The 22,262-nt window shown below is 34.8% G+C and overlaps 1 protein-coding gene across 1 annotated transcript in view; it reads left to right on the plus strand.

Moving 5' to 3' along the window:
- The window catches only part of HDAC9 (histone deacetylase 9), a 274,618-nt gene that overhangs the window by 214,590 nt on the left and 37,766 nt on the right, over positions 1-22,262 (plus strand). Inside the window, exon 22 of the mRNA XM_058801306.1 lies at positions 1,012-1,130. Within this exon, the coding sequence (XP_058657289.1) occupies positions 1,012-1,130 (119 nt within the window). The remainder of the gene's footprint in view (positions 1-1,011; positions 1,131-22,262) is intronic.

Here is a 22,262-nt window from a genome sequence, read left to right on the forward strand (position 1 = left end):
ACACATGCACAAATTTAATCTTCACATTCTGACCAGTGTAGACCAATTGTGATTGGTCTACACTGGTCAGAATGTGAAGATTTTTCTAGAATTAATTTTTCTGGGACAGAACATTCATATATGTATTTGCCTTTTAATATTAGCCCTATCCCCCTGATTTAGCACAGCCATTACAGCCTCAGTGTTTGTCAAACCAGTGCAGAAGACATCCTCACTCCTTCCCTTTGGAGTCAGCCTGAAAGAACACATCTACAAGTGCTGAGCCAAGGGGCTTATCTTCTCCTTCAATACATCTTTCAGGCTTTGAGATTGGAGAAGGGCAAAATCAAAGTGGTAAAATATCCGCACACAAGTTTGTCAAGGAAGGGGTTAAAAAAGTGGAATCTTTGTGACTGTAAAGGGCTGAATTATCTTCCTGACACCAGCAGGGGTTGCTGTCACTAGTTCCTGGTTGTCACATTCCTGTTATGCTTGACCTTGGAAAGGCTTGACAACATAGTCTGGATTTGATTAAGGGAATTTCATGTTTTTCCTTTGCTAGAGTCACCCCCCACCTCGACAAACATTTAAAAATGTTAAGGAGTAAAAAAAAAAAAGTTTGGAAAGCAAACATTTTCCCAAAAGAAATTTATAGTTCAAATTTACACCAAGTTCACACTAACTGGAGCAATCCGGGTTTCCAGTCAGGCTTTGAGAGCTCTCTGTAAACCATTAGTCACTTCCCTGGAAGAGGCAGCTTTTTATAGGCAGCAGGATAAAACAGACACAGATGTGTAAGTAATATTAGAGGCTTTCACATGTACCTGCCTTTTTTTCTCAGTCATACAAAAGAAAAAAAAGGTGATTATAGAAAGAAATTCATTGAAGCCTTGGACTTCAACAGCTACCATGGAGATTTGTTTAATGAAAATAAAATATCTTGTGTTGTGTTTTTTTCTGGTTTTAAGAATTTATATAATGAACATGGAAGTTCTTTTAATTTTATCACATTGGGTTCTTTGCATTCTACAGGACTGTGATCATGCCAGCTGCCAATGAGTTTGATCCAGAAATCGTCCTGGTGTCAGCAGGATTCGACGCTGTGGAAGGCCACGACCCTCCGCTGGGCGGGTACAAAGTCACAGCTAAATGTAGGTATTGCCATTGGCACTCGTTTCTGAGTTGGTATTTTTTCTAGTTAGGAACCTTATTATATAAGTCCAGTTCACATCTGTGTTTCTGTTTTGTGAGATGACAGCTGTGTCACTGAGGGCAGGGACTGTCCAGCAGTTAATACCTAGGGATGCCTGGAGAGCTGCACTGCTTGCCCAGCTCATGGACAAGGTGGAAACAAACATGTTAGAGTTCCTGGCTCACTCCTTTATGTTCCTTTTGGCATTTTTGTCTTGACTTTCTAAAGTATTACTTTTCTGGCATTCAAATAACATTTTAGATGTTTCATGCTTTTCAATAGGCCCCAATTTCCAAATGCTGGAGTAAGTTACTTCTCTTTAAATATATATTGGAGATTTTAGACTTTGGATGCCTAAATCCAATCTCATATTGCTCTTTTGTTATTGTAATCTTTTCAGCTCTGTGGCATTAATCCTGAATTACATCAGTGTTTATGAAGTCCAATTTTTTCTAAAAGACTACTCTGTTGGGTCTCAATATTTGGATGTCCATTTCAGTCTTTCAAAATGTGTGCTTATGGCAGAGATTTAATATTTTCTGAAAGACAGGTCTGTCTGACACATCTCATTTGTAACACTCCAAAATCCCTAGCTCTTACCAGACACTGCGGCCAAACTGATTCTGAGCCTGGGATGTTAAGCAAGGCTGTCAGATGTAGTAACTCTCTGTACAGAATGTGCAATGTAACATTGCTTTATATCAATTTCTTTACATGGGATGACACAAAATGGTTTCCTAAAGCAGTGATGTGAATAATTTTCTTCAGTATATCTACTTTTATTCAGTATATTCAGTCTATAATATCACTTTGATACCTATTAAATATGGACCTCTGCTGCTAGGTTGGTCAAGGCAAATGCCTTGGGAAAGTCTGGAGAAGTCAATGAGACTTAATGGTGTTTAAAACACTGCAGAAATGGACTCCAGTTAAGACAATTTTGTCCTTCTAACCTCTGCCTTTTGTTGCAGATCAATGGACCAAAGCTGTTGTATAGCTCAGGAGGTTCAGGGTGGATATGCATATTTTTTATTTTAATTTTTACTGCATGCTAAACAGGCTCCCCTGAAAGTGATGGAGGAACAGAGTGAGTGTGCATAGGGGTGTGCTGTAACGAGAGAATGGAGAGAGCAGTGCAGGGGTCTACCCAGAGACTCTTACACAGGTGCTAATGCACAAATGGGCTGGAATTGGAATATCCCTCTGGCTGCAAGTTAGGCATATTGAGTTTTAGCACAGCCTTTCAGGTTAATGCAGTGGTTACATGGGAGAGGAAAGAAACATAGCCAGCCGTGTGCATGTTTGCATATCATTTCCCTGTGTATTATGATTTTTAGTAAAGCATTTTGCAGGAAGAAGTGAGCAATTTACTCACTGTTTTTTTCCATGTGTAGTTCCTGGTCAGTGGCACCATCCCATGAGTTTGTTTGGCAGGGAGGTGAACTTTCAGCTGGTACTAAATTAGATATTGTGTTGAGAACCATTGTATAACTATCTGTATTTAGCTGCTGAGAAGGTATACTACGTATCCCTTAAGGATGCAAGATGCTTTGGCATATATAATATTCTGGCATAGCAACTTCAACAATTTAACTAGAAATTGCAGCAAAGAAAAACTGTCTGACATTAGAATTAGTGTTAATTTTCATTCATTAATTAATTAACTCATCATAACTTTTAAAAAAAAATCTTATACATTTTCTAATATAAGAGGCTGCACACTACTTCTGCATGTGTGTCTGTAAGCAAAGAAAGGTGATTTGTGATTGTTTTGCTTGAAGACACATATGCAGAAGTAGTAGACAAAAAAAAAACCCCAAAAAACAGTGTTGGTGGCTCTTGTTTAAATTAAGAGAAAAGCCTAGATAGACTCAGATAATGATCATGCACCTGAGGGATGAATAAAGCCCTTTTTACTGAGCCAAAGGAATTTATTATTTCCCCAAAATAAAATTCTTCACATTCCACCATTCTATTTTAGAACATAACATACGATATGTGGTATGTAGGAAAATGAACATTCTATTAAAAAAAAGGTCCAAAGAGAAACTTTCATATTGAACATTAAAATAGATACTTGTGCAAAGTTTTAATATAATTGGTTTGTAATGATTAGAAATTGTATGCCAACAAGTAAAGCTGAACCTGTAAATATTCTTTCTTTACAAATCTTTAGCACTTTGTGTATACTTAATACATAGAATTTTGTGATTTCTGTGATTTAATACAAGCTTTACAAATTAGAGAGAGATTGAAATCAAAGGAGAGAAGATAGATCCTTAGTTACTAACCTTGCTCTTAAAGAGCATTTAGAAGCCACTAGATACTTGGTAATTAATTTTTTATGTCTTTCCATCAGAGTACAATCTAAGAGAAAAAATTTAAATTTATTAACTAATCAATTGTCCCAAGTTATAAAGTAAAAATCATTGGATGAAGATAGTAGATTGAACTAATTACAGCCTCGGAGTAACCATATAGAATAGCAGGCAATTGCATTCAACAAAAAATGATCTGGTAATGAATCTGCACAGTTTGAGAAATGTAAACTATAATCTGCTTTAACCCAGAATTTTAATTTTTTTTTTCTAGATTATCATTCAATCTTATTTACTGAGGACTTGCCATTTCTCATTAGTAAAGAAACATATCAGCAACAAAATAATCATTTATATATATTTGCTGATTTTAAATCTTTGAGTCTGTTGTGCCTGTCAGGATTTATCACAGTGAGGTGACACTCAACTCTAGAAGGTTGTAGAGTGGAATCTGGCCAACTGAGATCAGTGATGATAGCACAGCTTGGAGATATCTCACTTCCTAATTTATCTCTAGTTGTATTAAGTAATGAAATCACTAATGGTTCATCAAAAAAAAAGAGATAGTGTTAAAAAAAAAGATTGGAAGGGAAGTTTTAATCTTTCCTACCTTATTGCACATTTCAGATCACTTTCCCTATTTTTACAAAGTGGCTTTGCAATTTCTCCTTATCATCTGTAGATTCATTTTCACAAAACTAAGCAATATTTGACTAATATTTTACCTGTCTGTGAAACAGATTTGTTTGGTGCAATGTAGAATTGAGAATGAACATTAAGTAAAACATTTGTTTCAACCCCAACTCTGAGGATTTTACAGGCACGTTTTGCTTTATCTTAGCTCTTTGTGCCAATCCTCTCTCTTAATGAAGTGCTGTGATTTCAAAAGGTGCTTGCATAATACACCTACATACACATACACATCTTGAAATATATACTCAACCCATGTGCACAAACTTTGTGATGGATTTTATATTATTTTAAGAACAAAGAGGGCTTCAAAGATTTGATATGACTGGTGGCATATGGCAGAACTTGTTGCTTCTGGGAAGTTCTCAGTCCTTTGGTACAAGCTACATTCCTAATATCTTAGTAAGGAAAGGCAAGCTTTATTGACAACACTGATGAAAGGCCACCTAGCATAATTAGAAACAGGTACACTTTTGAATTCACAATCGCTTTGCCCTGAAGAAGGTCTTCCCCCCTCAAAAGGGTTTGTGTCAGAAAAGAACTTTGTTTTTCCAAATAAAAATTTCTGTCTGCTAAAAATATTATCTTTACTCACAGACACTGCCTTGCCTGTGGCATTATGCTATGGGAACTGCACCAAGTTTAACATCAAAACACAAAGAGACGAAAGTGAAGCAAAGATCATGTTAAACTTCCCTGGTAGTCCTCTTGGCCCAGGGTCTTGCACCAGTTAAAGGTGCCAACTCTTGCTCAGGAGCTTCTCTAACACCCGATATGTTCTGTCAGGAATATTCAGGCAAATTATCTTAGATTTTGCTTTCTGTGTGCCTTCTGTAATGGCTGAAGTTTAACTTCGTTAGCTGAAATAGAGGAATGCCAGGAATGCCTTTTGCAGTGTCCATCTTCAGTACTCGCATGGCTCTGTCCCTGTTGCTTGGCCAAGCGGTTCCCCAAGATGTAAGGTGAAGGTGGGTGTAGCAGCTGGAACTCTCATACACAGATTTATGTAGAGTAACTATTGAAGTGTTTGGGACCTCTTTGTTTAGATCAGAGACTGTAAAAGCCCTTTGATTTTATTGTAAAATATAATCAGGTCAGAGGGAAACGTCTCAGTTCCTGACTCGTCCAATGGTTTCTTTTTATTATTAGAATTTATTTTCAATAAGATAACACAAAATATCAGCACCATTTAACATGTATTATCAAAACATATTTTTATCAAATTCACTTTTTTTACTGGAGTTTTATTGAGTTTAAAACAATAAGTTTTATTGACAAAAAAATATAAGAAAAATAATGGTAGAAGAAGGGAATAAAGGGATTTTATATTTAGAATAGTAAGGATATGCTTAAAGAGTAGGAATATGCTCTCCCCTGTTATCCTGATGATCCTTAGATAGATCTACTGAAGATAGAACTGACACACTTTGTGCTTTATTTTACAGTTAAGTTTTACATTTTCTGCTGAAACCTATGGTATTATCACACAATTTGAATTTTTTGTAGTGAACAAGTCTGAAGAAGATCTGTCGGATCTGATCATAAATTTGCAAATTGTTAGATCTTGTAAGGGAACTGTTTTCAAATCTAGTTCTGCTGGCTGAAGATCTCCATGTAACATTATCCTGAGGTGAAGTACTTTCTCTTTGTTTTATAGAACAGCCCTTAGAATAATGCTTGCACTAAAGCCACTGAGATCACTTTACTGTTCAAGTAAATATTCTACATAATTGCTCATTAAATCGTGACCATTCCATAAAAAGAATAAAGTAAATAGAGAAGTGTCAAGCAAGAATGAAGACCTTTTCCAAGATACTTAACTTCCTGAAGCAGTTCATTTGTTAAGGGCTATGATGATTTACTAGAGTTTTCCTGTTGTTTTACTCTCCTATTCCAAAGATGCTCTTTGACACCAGAGTGCAAAATAGAATCAGCAATTAGCAGTAGGAAAGGATACCACTGTGGGCATTTAAGGAGTAAATGATATTTTGTCTGTTGGAATATTTGTCTTCTGTAATGCCAAATTTGTAATGAAAAGTAGATCCAGTGCCTAGAATATAACTGATTCTATCTAAGCTGATTTGCAACTTTTAATGTTTTTATTTGAGAAAATTGCAATAACTCCCTTAACCTATCAAAACCCGCATTACGTTGTAATACACTCCATTCAAGCGGGACCAATGAAAAAAGTGCTGATGTTATTAGCAGTTTCCCTTCTCATGAGCCCAGGTTATTTCCAAAGGATATGTCAGCATAAGTGGTAGATATTAATGTGTAAGAAAGACTGCTGACTTACACATTGCCAACAGCTCTTCTGTGAGGAATCTCTTCTCATGACTGGAACTGATACTTTGCAGGATACAAATAAGAGCAACCAGGTTGAACTTGGAGGCCTGTTGGTTTCCTGTTGCTTTTCCCTTGACATTTCAGTTCCAATTCCCACTGGGAGTAGTTGAGTTTTGATAAAAAGATCTCTGAATGTAACATGAAATGCTATAAAGAGATAAAATACCTAGCATCTTGGCACAAGCAAATTCAGAAGCAATGGGCACAGTTGTAATGAAGAGATGACACATCGCTGAAACAAATGATCTAGCATGGTGTACCAGCTGTCACTGGAAGGTTTTAAAGGAGACATAAATAGCTGGTATCCTTACAATTAGGTATGCCATAGCACACTCAGAAGGCTTCACCAAAGGCTTCATCTTCCCCAACTCATCTTTTTCTTGAGCCTTCACAACTGTCCTACTGTCTCTTGGAATTCTTCTCAGTTTCCCACTGGGTTTTGTGCATAGCATGTGGATTAGAAACAGATCAAAGGCTAATGCTAATCACTGAATTCAAATGCAGAACTCCTCAGGGTCAAAGCCTGGTACTTCAGATATGTTTCAGGGATAGTTTCCCATGTGCCAGTTTCAGTATTTCTAAAACATTCTATGTGACTATTCTGAGTATTTCAAGTACTTGAAAGGCTATATATGTTCATTGTTTTGGGGTTTTGTTTGTTTGTTTTTTCCTGAAAGTACTTAGTTTCTAAAGGAGTCCCCAGATAATATTGTTACTCTCTACTGGACTTGAACAGCTCTGGACTGGCTGTGAGTTTTTTGGGTAGAATATCTTTGGGTAGGAACTTTACTTTCTTGTGATTTTCTGAAAGTCTTCTCTGACTTTTGACTCCAGTTAAGAGTCCTCACTGGGACTATTGGGGCTAATGTAATAGGTGTATGTTAAAGAAAAGCAGGAAAAAATCGCTCCTGCAAATTGACAGCTGACTAAAGAGAATAATAGTAACTTGGTAGCTCTTTTAATACAGTTTGATTTTCTAAAAATAGCATTGCAGGCTTTTATAATGCCATATCTAATCTCTTCACAAGTAAGAAAGTCTTTTTGACTCAGCTAGGAGAAGCTGTGATCTTGGTAAGTCTGGCACTGACTGCTCTGACTGCAGTTTCATAGCTGGCATAGCTATGAGCAGCTCCTTGCCATACAAAAGGGTGGCTGCACACCACTCCCCCTTCTGACTCATCCATTGCTTACCTTACCAGGTCAGCTTCTTGACAATCTCTCTGTAAACACATGGAGCATTAAATCATCAGCCCATCGGAAAACAAAGTCAGAAAAGTGAAGAGACTGAAGCTGAATCAAATTATGGAAGGACCAATGTGTGCCAGAGGCAGCAAAGGAGGAGATTGCACAGGACAATTTATGGTAGCAGTATGCAGTTAAATTACTTCAGTTGCCACAGCTGCCTTCTTTTCTGAATTCTCCTGAGTTCAGAGATTTTTGTTTTTACATTATTTGATTATCTTTCTGGTACTTGAGGTTATAGAATGATTATCCAGCAGCATAGATATTCATCTTTTGACTCAGAGCTAACAGCATTGGAGATGGGTTGGAGCACTGATCATTGATAGTTTTTCACTGGGGAGTGTCCTCATTGGTATCAGATATTTTCTTTCTGTCCCTTTTGTCTCTTAGTAACTACATGATACCTCATGTCTGGCAGCAAGAAAGTGTAGCATCAAGACTTTGCTTTCAGTTATTCACTTCTGAAAGCAAAGCTTGGGTTTTCTCTAGGGTGATTTCTTGAATACTAATTAAATGGTAGTTTGGTATGATCCAAAAGACATCAAAATAAATGACAAATTAATTGGATACCAACCCTTAGATAGGATTATTTTCTATTTTTCTTATTTTATAGGATTCACTGCAAGAAATAAAGCATTTTGGTTCCTTTTTCCTTGTAGCCCGCAGCAGCCATTGCTGTATCATATCCTATGGTTTGGACATGGCCATTGGTTTGCCCAGCCTACTAAATTTTTATGTTTATTTACTCCTGCATTTGTACTCCTTAGATTTGCTTTTGCAGTTACAGATATCGGTGATTTATTTGTTAGTGACACCAGGATCTGATACATTATTGGCTTGTAATAAATATGAAATGCCGAAAATTTCAGAAATCCTGTTCTCTGAGGAAGAGTAGTCTGTTGGCTCCTGTGGAAGAGAGATTGGAGTTCACTTTATAAAATTAGAATTAGTGTCCCCTCTAGGACACAGCATAAAAAGGCAAATGTGAAGATATAAGAGGAAAAGTCCTTTTTTTTTATAATTATTTCATTTAAAAAAGGGATTAGTGCTTGGAAAAATTCAGAAAAATTCTGATATTTGGTTGAAGAACGTTGAAGAACCTGCTTTCACATACTGGCAAGTAAGTATATGTCAATGGTGTGGACTACTGGCTTGAGCCATTAGAAAACAGAATAATTCACCTCATTTACTGAGACTAGGGAAATCCTCATCTTCAGACTTTGGGGCATGCACGTCTAACTGGACAATAAAACTCATCTGAAGGATTCAGAAGTCTTAGTACTGATTTTGTTATTGCCCAGTGTTTTCCATACTGCCTGTCTAACTGGTGTACCTTCCAGAAAGGGCTTACCTAAGCAGAAAGGGAGTGAAATTAGAAATATTAATAAATAAGCATTGATTTCACCTGCTTTTTCACTTTTACTTGGCCTTTCTTTCTGCAAATGAGCCAGGAGAGATTTCCATTTCCATTCCCACTCCTGTGTCTCAAAGAGAAGATCTGTCTGCTGGCTAGTTAACTAATTGGTACAAGTGAAAAACCACCTGTACAGCATGTTCAGCTATGCAGTGTCAATCCATCTGCAGAATGCATCAGGTGCCCATTCCTTTTATTCCTTGATTTAGGGCAGTTACTGGGGACAGGGTGGAGGATAGATTACAATGGGAAAAAAAGAGAATCTACAGAACCATTAAGAATTATTTTCCCTCTTTGGTCATCTTCCCTTATCTCTTCACCTACTTCTTGATGTTTTTTCTTTCATGCTACAGTAGCAACATTGGCTAATGACAATAACTTATGTGAGGGATGCAAAAAAGGTAAAATTGGTTGTACCTTCTCTCAGTTTTGAAATTAAACTTATGAAATCTTTTTCCTTATTGAAACAAAGAGGCTGTCATTTAGTAGAAGAAAGGAAAGAACAAAGTATTTTTTTCATTTAGGCAGTATTAATCACATCAGATTACAATTTAAATAGGGCAAATTAAATATACGTTTTTAGCGCCATTTTGAATGTAATGGAGCTTGACACAGTGTTCAGCAACTTGCCTGTGCCTTTTACAGGATTGGGTCCTGAGAGAACATTGTTGAAAGACATCTCCAAATGTGGATTTCTGCATAACAAAGTGTCTGATCTTTTATAGCATCGTTGCATTGGGAATTAGTCTTGTCTTTGGGAATTTGTAGTCTTTAGTAGAAGAGCATGATTTATGTCTTAGAATTTAACCATTCTCTGTAATAAATAGAAATGTGCCACAAGTATTTACTTGGTTGCGCCATGGGAAAATTTTTAACATATTGTTCACAGCTTCAAAATGCTATAAAAGAAGGCATGTAATTTGAAGACCGACTATCCTTTGTGATTTCTAACCAATAGATTGATTAATGTCTTTCAAAAGAGACAGCAGCCAAAATGTTTACATCTCATTAGGCAGAGAAGAAGAGAGCACACACAATTTTGATTATGAGCTTGGATGGTTCATTTCTTTGGGCTTCACATCCCCACTACTTAAGGCAGACTGTAACTTTAAGATGTTATCTCTTGCCTGCACAAATAAACAGCCAGTTATGCTTTTTATGGCGGGCAGTTCTCAAACCAACAGGGGATTAAATGATATTAGCTGCAGTTTGTGGTTCCCTGCTGAACTATCACGGGCTCCATGGATTCCTGTCCTGAATATTTCACAGAGCAAACACCTCTTATCTGAAGTGATATTCTCACACTGGCCTCTTGGCCATGGACTTCAAAAGCTGATCACAGGGAGGGCTTGAGAGGCAATAACCCTTAATATAACAGTCTCTCCTGATAGGGATAGACAAGGTAAAGGTAAGGCGTCTCTGAAGTTTGCTCTTGTGTGTTTAGCCCCATGGGGTGATAAGGGGCCATCTGTTTTTTCAGTCTGCAAACTCATCTTTTTCACACTATCCAGTATCAAGTACACTTTAGGTCTGACTGGTATCAGCACCAGCAATTCTTCAGTAATCTGAAGAGATTTTCTTGGTATTTTTAGCTTTGATCCCAGAAATTGTCTTAGTTGCTGTTGTGTTGAGATATTTTACTCAAGCAAATACATAAAATAAAATTTAAAACATAATGTTTAAGGTATCATTGTGACAAAGAAAATAAGTTATTGAAAGAGGTTCTATAAAAGGTAAGTTAATTACTTGTGGGTAAAGGGAAATTTTTGTGCTTACCTATGTGATTAAACTCAAAATATTAATTCATGGTGGTAGTTTCAAAAAGTCACATAACCACACCTTATTAATTGTTGAAATAGAATATCAGTACTACCAGTTCTAGAAGTTAAAAAAACACTGCTTCAGGCCTCAAAATTATTGTAAGAGTTAGTAAAATGCTACTCAGATTTCTTTTATTGTGGAGCTCTCAGAACATCTTCCTTCATCATTTAAGCTTTCCCCTGCAGCCATTTTTTATCAATGAAACATTCTAATTCAATTGCAAACTCCTGATTATAATAGCTTTATATGCAAACACTGAATACTATGAAGTCTGCGATAAAATGATACAAGTTGCCAATACTGGCATATGAAAAAAAAGTCCCTAATTTTTTTTCAGCACTTTATTACCTTTATTTGTTGTTTTGTGGGGTGGGGGTGGTGGCTGTCTCCAAGGGAATTGTTCTTGCTTATACCAACTATTTGCCATAAAATTTCTGGAAATGCAAGAATGTAGATCCTAATCCCTTTACTCACTTTGGGCAGTCCTGTTGATTGAGATTACCCCACAAACCTGATTAATATTTACTAAAATAAGTAATGTTTACAGGGACAGAGATTGTAAATATTATTATGGTAAAAAAAGAAAAAAAGCTAAAAGCTCTTCAAAAGCGTATTTACATGAGAACTTCTGTTTGAATGCTTTTACTTTTATTTTAATACTTCCTGAAATCTTCTAGGATTAAATTGAAAAGAAATGCAAATTGTTCTATTTTAAAATATGTCAATTTAAAGGGAATTTACTAATAACTTATTTGCTTCAGATTCATTCTTTTCTCCCCATCATCAATTATGATTCATGTACACTGAAATGGACTAAGGGAAAGATCTTGAAAGATTTTCTTTGGAAGAAGAAACTAAAATAAGATAACTGTCCAGAACAACAAAGTATTTTTAGTTAATAAAAATTCACTTGCTTAGTATTTTCTGTTCATGATGGCAAATTAATCACATATTTATTTTCTTTGATCCGTAGTCTTATCCCTTTTCCTTAAATTCCTCTCAGTAAAAAAAAATGGTTCTCTTTTTGATATCTGACATTGCATCCATTCAGAAGTAATTTGTTTGTGAGAGCTGTTTTCTAAATGTTTTTACTTACTTAAAACAGATTAGCGTTCTCTAAAAGCAAAATAAAACAAAGCAGTTCCATTTAATAGTGGAATGTGTCCTTAAATGAAATTTCACAGTTTTAAATGTGCTAGCTTTCAAAATTATTTTCCTAATATGATTAATTAACATCAGGTATTAATTCAGTGATTTATTTATATGGAAACCAGATGACTGACATGTATTGCCATATACTTTATGTTTTTATTTATGACTGGGGCCAGGCATAATTTGCTTTATCTTGTTCATCATTTTTCTTCTTATTAATCAAAGTTGGTTAGCAAAGAATAACTTAAATTGCTTTGCATAATACTTTTATGCTGTCAAGAGAAATCACCAATTTAAAATTTGAGATGTATATAAATCTCAGTAAAAAATGTATATATCTTCCCAAGTTTGTTTTGTTTTTTAAATTTTCATATAATATATTTCTTTTTAAAATAAACAAAACTGTTATTTATTCCTGTTGAAAAGTTTAATTTATCCAAAACATTGGAAAAAACTACAGAATATTTTTAATTGGCTTGTTGTTTTTTTTTCTTATAGAGAAGATGTATTGACTAAAAGATCAAATCCAGTTGTTATTATTTGTATCTATTTTTATTTTTATTAAAAAAATAATATCTGTAGTCTCAGAAATCCTTTGTTTTCACTGAAAGGTATAGTAGCATCTTTTATGGTTCTTACAGGAACATCTTTGCAGTAACATTGCTTTTCAATATGACTGGTCTGTGTCCTAACAAATTTACCAGTAATTTCAAGAAATTTTTTCAAATCATCTTTGAAATAGTGGCATAATTCAGTGTAGTGTTTAGAAGCATGTTAGCAAAGAAGTAAAAGTGGCAGAGTGGAACCTATTTTTTTTCGAAATTTACAAAGCCAGCATGAACAGATCAAAATAATTTTTCATTCACTTAAATATTTGAGTAAGCAGCATTCTTAAACCTGCACCAAATCCTCTGGAAAACAGGAAAGAAAATCCATGTATCAAGTGATGCCATGCTGTTTCAAAATTGTAATTTAATTAATAAATGTGGTACATCAAAGGAATTAGTTATCCAAATATAATTGTGGTATTTATGTCACCATGTGAGTAAAACATTATTTTTCTAGTGGTGTTAACTGCACCAATGGTAGCTATGTAGAACATACATGAAGGCAGTGCATATGTCCTGAACCATGTAATTTTTTCTGTTATCCCTTTTTGGGTGCATCTATTCCCACACACAGTGGACACCTCTGGGATTTTCCCAGCATGCTTTTTGAAGAAAAACACTGAGGTCACAACAGCTGACGTTCTTTAAGGGATCTTTAAGAAGTTTTCATCCACCAGGAGTTTTCTTCCAATTCACTGAGAATTGCTGAAGGTTTTCTTTTCCAAATCATATTACAAATTTGCAGATTATATAAATGAGCATTATTTTTATAATGTTTTAGGTTACTGATAGGGAGTAAAGAAGATTACTTTTAAAAAACACTTAAAAGGGTCTGTGCAGTTTTAATGGCTTGAGTGAAACAAAACACCAAACAGGATGTCCTTGTCCCCTTTGAACTTGAGGCATCACTTTGACATGAACCTACTGAATTCTCTCAGTTATGTGGTGCTGGAATCCCAACAGCCCTTAATGAAGATAAGTTTTTATGCAGTGCTTTCAAAAAAGAATTGGAAATTGAATCTGATCAAATTTAGTACTCTATCACAGACATTATGAAGTTAGAAAATCAAGAGAAACAAAAAGAATAAAAATAAAAAGAATGAAAAAGAAAAAAAGGAAAAGAAAGAAAAAGAAAAAGAAAAAGAAAAAGAAAAAGAAAAAGAAAAAGAAAAAGAAAAAGAAAAAGAAAAAGAAAAAGAAAAAGAAAAAGAAAAAGAGAAAGAAAAAGAAAAAGAGAAAAAGAAAAAGAAAAAGAAAAAGTAAAAGAAAAAGAAAAAGAAAAAGAAAAAGAGAAAAAGAAAAAGAAAAAGAGAAAAAGAAAAAGAAAAAGAAAAACAAAAAGAAAAAGAAAAAGAAAAAGAAAAAGAAAAAGAAAAAGAAAAAGAAAAAGAAAAAGAAAAAGAAAAAGAAAAAGAAAAAGAAAAAGAAAAAGAAAAAGAAAAAAGAAAAAGAAGAAAAAAGGTGAGCAGGGAAAAAAGAAAAAGAAAAGGAAAAGGAAAGAAAAGAAAAAGAAAAGAAAAGAAAAGAAAGGAAAAGAAAAGAAAAGAAAAGAAAAGAAAAGAAAAGAAAAGAAAAGAAAAGAAAAGAAAAGAAAAGAAAAGAAAAGAAAAGAAAAGAAAAGAAAAGAAAAGAAAAGAAAAGAAAAGAAAAGAAAAGAAAAGAAAAGGAGAAAATATTAAAACCTAGCACATAAAATGTGCCTTTCATTCAGACAAAATAAGATTTTCCTTATTGTAATTTGCATTAGATATCTAAAAGAAAGCAAAACTAAGAAAGATAGTATTCATTTGTATTTTTGCATAAATTTTCTAAAATACTTTTAAATTATTTACCTACTATTTTTTATTAGGTTTCATTATATTGGAAGAAAACTTTGTAATTTATTTTAACGGAACTGGCCATCTTATAGCATAACAAGGGTATTTACAGCATAACCACTTCAGCATGGTGTACTCTAACCATCAGAATTTGTCATTCCTAAACTCAGCATTTTTACGAGAGAAAGTAAAAAAAAAAATCTTCTGTTCTAAGGTGGGGCATATACTTCAGGAAGCAACTGAGAGAATATATTTAGTTTAGTAAACAGTCAGCACTGTTCTAGATATATTTCATCTGAAAGACAATAGCAGTCTTTTGGCTTTGGCTGACTACTGACAATTAGAGAATCATAAACCAGATGTCAAAAATTGTGTCTTGAGTAGCTTTTTTCTTTAGAATTTGCCCATCCCTCTTGTCAACATGGCTCAACTACCTAATTTAGTCCACTGGATAACACTCAGTCCTTTCTCAGTACCTGTTTTTAGTTTATTAAAACTAGTGAAAGAAAGAGAATCTGTAAAATATTTTGATTTCCTCTGAATGTTTCCTTAGCTTTTAAGAAAACTGATCCACAATTAGTAGACTCAGAAATAAACATAAAATGAAATAAGTGCAGCTGAAAGGCCTCTTGTTACTAGAGGAATACTTCCTGTCCAATTTTATTATAATTATATTGGTATGTCACAGAACTCTTCCTTCTGTGTTAGTTTCAGCTCAGTGACTTTTACCACTTACTGCCTTTGGGAGATTGGTCTGTGGAGATTGAAACATGTCTCTTGAGATTTTATTTTCATTTGCTTCAGTTTATCTCTCCTAAGTAGGCAATAGTTTCCCTCTTTCACATTTCTCATTTTTGAAGCAATATTGACATTTAGGGCAGCACTGTTTAGACATACATCAACTGTTAATCTCAAAGAAAGGGCTTGAGAGCAGCAAATTAATTCTTCATGGAGGAGGACATTTTCCAGTGTTTCAGCCTGGGAAATCCCAGGTGTGAGGATGGGAAGGCTGGACATCAGACATCTGAGCTGGAATGATTCTTTTGACCAGGTTGTTTAACCTCTAAAACACCAGGACAAATGGTCAAATTCCCTTCTTTTTCTAGGATATCTAAAAGCCACCCTGGTAAATGCATACCACTTACCAAGTTTTTGTCATGTTATTAGCAGAGAAGTGCCAGTATATTCAAGGGAAGAGAACACTGAACTAAAAGGGTGTTAGGAGAGATTGAACTAAGTACTGAACTTTAAAGAGCAGATGATTTATGTCTTAGACAAAGAAAGCAAGATGTACAGTAGATTGGTAGGATAACAAATATTTTGTGTAGTCTGAGGAAGTATCACTGGGTTTAATGGAGCAAATTTGGCATTGAAATTCCCTGTGTATACAATTATTTTCAACTTTTATGAATCAGGAAATGATACTAGACATTAATTCAAAGCTAAAAATATTATTATTATTATTATTATTATTATTATTATTATTATTATTACATGCTAATAGGACTAAATGTACTGTAAGTAGAGCAAACATAATTTCTATATAATTTCCATGGTTTATGTATAAAAATACCCCTGTTAGCTGGAAATTTGAATGATTGTTAGAAATATATTAGGTCGTATTCTTATATGGAAAATACTTTCTAAATAATTTCCTAAAAAATATATGATTGATATACTTAATATTGTATGATAATATTAGTATTAAAACTTATTTAAATAATACTAGGATTTGAAAGAAGGTCTCCGTAACCTACAAAATCTCTTCCAAGAGAAATTTTTATTGAGGCACTAACAGAAGCCTAGATTACTTAACTAAAATGCATTCATCTTTAATTTCATATTTACCTGAGGAGCTTCTCACTGAGCACGCTGTATTCACAATGCATGACCTTGGTAGATGAAAGCATATTTTATCTGCCTGGGTGTAAATAGTCTTTTGGAACCATAAATGAACTTTCTCTCTCAAAATTTGGCTTTCTGGACATTAAACATCTTATTAAGTCCAGATTTGTCCATGACAGGCAGTATAGAGAGCTGTTTAATCCCAAAAAGACCATCTTTTGAGAAAATTGCTGCAACAGATCTTGGGGATATTCCTCTCTTCCTACTGAATAGTAAATAGACTGGAGGAGTAGCAGAAACAAGACAGCTAACTTTTCCTTACTTAAAGATTGGGAAGAAGAATCTTGATAAATATTAAAATCAAGGGGTTTTCCCCATCCATTTTCAATATGTAGAAAGGTCTTCAATTGAATATGAAATTGAATGAAATTATAAATGAGACTTCTTTTAATACAGATCAAGTTGCTAAAATGGGTAGTTAAATTCCCTAAAAAAAAAAATGAGCTGCAGAATCTTCAATATTAAGAAAAATTTTTACACAAGTTCTTTATATAGATTTAAGAGTGATATTGTAGAACTCAGAGGTGTCTTTGAAGTAAGTTTACTACTACACTTCGCTGGGAAAAACCATTTTGACATAAATTCAGCTGTCAGTGTTGGTGATAGAAGATTCTGTTGATTGTGTTGGTTTTGTTATTTTACCCTAGCACATGAATGATCTGAAACAAAAAATGAACTTTCCCCTCAGATGCAGCTGTCATGTCACTGTTAGCAGTAAGCAGTAGTTTAGAAGGGGTGCAGATATGGATACATGATGTTGAATGTGAGGGAAGAGAAACAGTGAGTGAGGACATCCCCAGCAAACTCCCAACATGCAGGTGTTAAGCTTTCTGCTAGAGTTGCTTCTCCAACTCTTTCAGCCATCATAAATACCCTGCACTTACCCTTCTACACATACAGATTGGTAATGTGCACACATATATTTGTGCTGACAATTAAGAATTATGGCAGGGAGGGGTTAATACTCTTCAAACCTCTGGACACCTTCAGGATTTGATTGGTCGATCTAGAAACTGTTTTTCAGGTAAACTGCAATTAAAATCCTTCTTTGCATCACCTGGTGTTGGTATATTTAAATGACACTACAAATGCACTAAAATTTTCCAAGGAATGGAAGACCCCAAGGAGAAGAAGGACTATAAAGCAAATTGTGGTGTTTTTGTTGTTGTTTCAACAGTTTGGTCCTTGAGCTGAAAGGGAGAGAAAAAAAAGCCAGGAAGAAGCTGGCCACAGAACAAATGAATATGGCATTGGCTCATATTCATTACAACACATTGGATAAAAATGAACAATGGCAACTCTCAGCTTTCATGCATTTCCTTGGAAGACAAGCAGTGTTGTGCAACTTGGCCAAAAAGACGATGACATGTACCAGTGCACACACACAGCCCAGAAGGGGAGTCAAATGAGCTCCAGAAGAAAATAGCTGTTTTATTTGGAGGTCCTGTTTACTTGGAATATTTATTACTTTCATCAAAAAAATATCAATTTAGCATATCACTTGCACAATTTCCACTCTTTTGGTTTTCATAAGAATTCCAATAAACTCATTTTGCTACTGAATGGGAAAGATATTAGAAAGATTCAGAGACTTGGGGGGATAGAAAGAAGAAAGGTCAGCACAGAAGAAAAGGCTTAGATGAAAGTATGTCAGAGAAAAGCTTCCCATGAAAGATTATTGAGAATAAAGCTTTTTTTTTTAAACAGACATAAAAAACAATATATAAATCAAGAGCACAAAAGCCCTGTTTTATGATTTTTTTTTTTTCTGGTGCTGTTTAATTTTTTTATATCTTTTTTTGCCATTGTTAAAAAACAGCCAAAAACTTCAAAGGCATGCTGCATGTGTTCCAAATCAGGACTTCAGTGCTGATGTATGACAGCACAAAAATTAAAACTAAATAAATGTGCTGTCTAAACTACCATATTTCTCAAAAAATTGCTTTAAAGACTTTAAAAAATTAGTATTATTGATTGATCTTACTTTACCAACCATAATGTTTTCACCAGAGTAAAGGACAAAATATTATATTAAAAAGAGAGAAAGAAAAAAGAGTGTTGTCTGAACATATCTGAACACCTGTATTTGGCTGTCTTGCAGTTTTGTCAGACAGGCGAGGGGGAAAATGAAACTTTCCAGTGATTTGTCAGATCATCGGTATGGACTGCATAATTTTTCAGTCTATTCACTGTTTTCTGGAAGGCTCCTTTACAGTCAGGGTAAATTGATGAAAACAAGGCAGTATATCTGTGAAGGAAAGAATAGCATTTCTGGTCTATCACATAAAAATGGTGGTAGAACGAATGTCTTCTCATGAAAAATAGTTTGTGTAAGTTTTTTACTATTTTCTTTTCAAAATATGAACTTTTTAACATGTTGAGTTAGCATACCTTTTTCATTTACCTACTTTTTGTAGGATCTTTCTGTTTTCTCTTAGAAATGGCATGTCTGACTCTAAAGGTGTCTGGCCACAGCACACCCATTAAATCTGCTTGCAGAGAAATTGCATGACTGGGGTCTTTGTGGCGTCCCTTTTCCTCTGGCCTCTACTTTTACAATGGCCATTTGCTGTTCTTCCACTAAGTCATCTTGATTTGTATTGACTCACTTGTTTTATCAGGTTACAAAAGGGGCAAGTGGCCCAGGCAAATAGGAATGCAAATGCTGTTCTTTTCCATAAACATTTATTTTACGTTTAGGACTCATTCATCCCATCCCTGCTACTGTTCTTTTTCCAATTCTTATTAAGAAATAGTCACCAGCTCTAATTTATGTTCCTATTTAAGTCTGAGGAGTGGTATTTCTTTGCAAAGGTTCCTGGATATTTGTGTGATCAAGAGAACTGGTTATTTACTTGTTATCATTTTATATTATTTAATTCTTTCTCTGTTCTGTTCAGTTCCTTCAGTTAGACATTAAGAGAGCAGATACTGTAGGATGTCATTTTATGAGCACTAGTAAGAAATAGATAATTAAAACTAGGAAGTCAAACTATGCAGTGTGCTGAACATAACATCTGGCAAATACTAACATATGTTTACAAACAGTGTTACAAACATGGAACAGGGCTGCACTACCTGACCTATTCATTTACTATTACTTTGATCAGTTCTGTTGCTGTATAAAAGGTTGACCATACTTGGATGTAATAGAAGGACAGGGATCACATCCTAGGGAGTTTGACATACTCTGTGCTGCCCCAGCTTTAATCACCTCACCCGGGTATCTCAACTGAAAGCCCAGATCCCTGAGATTGCCTCCAGAGGCTGACTCAAGAGTTCCAGAGCTCTCCAGGAGTAACTAACCCCAAAAGAGTCTCTCAGGGTTCATTGCAGATTTTTTGGTGTATACTAAGTGCTAAAGTTGCCTCTCCAACATGTGGAATTCAGTTTGCCAAAATTCATCTTGGAGCCAGTTACTTTGAGATTTCTAATGAGCACTGCTCATATAGATAACACTTTTTTTTGTTTTGATAAATTTCGTAATAAAGGCTTTACAGTGTTTCATCAAGAGAAGGATTCATCACTGTTTCCATATAGATGTCACCTAGAGCACATGTATGAGAGTGATACGTGTGCTTTTCATATTGAACTTTTCAAGATGTGGCCTGAAATTTTGTTTATAGAAAAAAGAAATATCAAGAATTTAAGACTGCACAGTTATAGTGGGAACAAGTAGAAGTTACATTTATATTGTCTATATTTCTGCTTCTGCCTTTTTCTTGATGAGGTCTTCAGAATTTTTTATTGGTGGCAGTCATTTGATGATTGCCAAAGGAATACTCTTGGACTGGCAAAGTGTCACTACCTTTCCCAATAATACTCTCTACTATCCTATGAACTGCTAAAACCTGTCATTTCTCTTCTCCTCATTTCATTCCTAATTAAGATAGTATCAGCACATAAAATCAAATAAATGAAAAATTTGAATCTGGAGCCACTGAAAGTAGCATCAGTAGAGACTCTTTCCAGAACAAGCTTTCCAGTTTGGCACAAACATTTATCCATATGTAGGATGAATGAGTCGCTCACTTCAGTCTTGCCTGAAATTGTTTACACACTCCTTCTTTGGAACAGTAAATCTAGAAATTGCATACAAAACCTGTGCACAATGGATCATTTTTTGGGTTGTAAGGTCAATTGCTCTGAAGTTAGACCAAGAGAGATTTATGATTGCTTGCACAATGGACCCCTTTTGCATATGCTGTAAGATAGAGATGTTAATTAAATTAACATCTACTATTCTGGACCTTTGCTTTTCTCTGCCTAGAGAGAGACAAGTTTGGGTTTTAACCATAAGACAGCAGTGAATGCTAACTGCTTAATTTCTGCCTAAAGCTAAAAACTATAGGAAATAAGTGTTCCTCTACCTGTCCTCTTTATATCAGTTTTTTTTTCTGTTATCCACTTTCCAATAATTAAAAGCAACCTTAAAACCCAACAAGTTCTGTGGTTGATAAAAAAACATGGCACTGTGGTACCCTAAATTTCTTGTTTCTTAAATCTTAATTTCACATTAAATCAATTTTAAAAAAATTTTTTCTATCTTCCAATGTGTAGCATCAGCTATCAGGTCACTTATTAAAAGACACAGCCAGAAAATTGAGCCAAACTCTGATGTAAATATTTATTTGCCTGCATTATATAGTAGTCCCACAGGACAGGTAATAGTCATGTCAAAGCAAATTCTCTCGAGCGTTTCCAGACATAGTGAGACTACAGGAAGACCCAGTGCAGAATATGCAAGAAGTAAAAAAAAATCCAAGCCTGAAGGGGTCATAAAGACTATTACTGCCTGATTCTTGGGCATCTGAAACAGGATAGGAAGACAAAACATGTTTTTTTACAACCTTTCCCTCCTGCAACCACACACCTGCTCAATCACACCTGTATCAGACCTGCTGGCTACATGTGTTGGATTTCACACCTTTTGAATAGACAACATCCAGATCTTGCTCTGATTTGTACAGATTTTAGCACTAAATAAATGTTTTTTGTTAATAACTATCACTGCCAAAAATAATCTTAAGTTTGGAAATGGCTTTTTTTGTTTATCTGTGTGCAAGCACTTGTCTTCAGACATGTTTTCTTCTGAGATCTGAGCATGCAGTCCTTGCAAGAGTTATGATAAATACAAAAATTTACTGTTTGTGTTCACATTGGGTACAAGGAAAAGAAGAGAAATTTCTTTCTTTGTTCTCTTTGCTAAAAAGACTTCCAGGCCAGACTTTGAGCTGTTCTAGGTTGGACTAGGTATATGCCAAGGCTTATCAGCTTGAGATAGAGTTAGACATCACCTGGGAAAGAGATAGAAGCCACCTTTTCCACTGCTACTAAGGATTTGTATTTATGGAAAGGTAGTTTGAGTTCATTTGTGATCACCCATTAGAAAAAGGCATGGTCTGGGAAGATATATAAATAGCTAAAGGGTTGGAAGGAGCAACTACTATTGGTTCCTCAAGTCCAGATGAGTTCAGGAAACTTATGCATTCACTTAAAATTTCTCTTCTGATTGATAAAATGTGAATCTCCAAATATGCATTTGAGCTTTAATGTGTATTTAGTTCACAATTTCTAAACTTACTTTACTATAATTAAGAGAATAAAAGAGTCTGGTTTTAATAGACCAAGTTCTGATCACAGTTCCAGAAATATAAATCCGTTGCAGCCATTGGATTACTTCAGATTTTGTCTGACAGAATGGTAGTATGTCAGAATAAATGGCAAGAGATGTGATTGTTCCTAGGGAGACCAGCCTGTAGTCAAGTACCTGCTTAT

The sequence above is a fragment of the Ammospiza caudacuta genome, chromosome 1 (assembly GCF_027887145.1).
Source record: "Ammospiza caudacuta isolate bAmmCau1 chromosome 1, bAmmCau1.pri, whole genome shotgun sequence".
Taxonomy (NCBI): Eukaryota; Metazoa; Chordata; class Aves; order Passeriformes; family Passerellidae; genus Ammospiza; species Ammospiza caudacuta.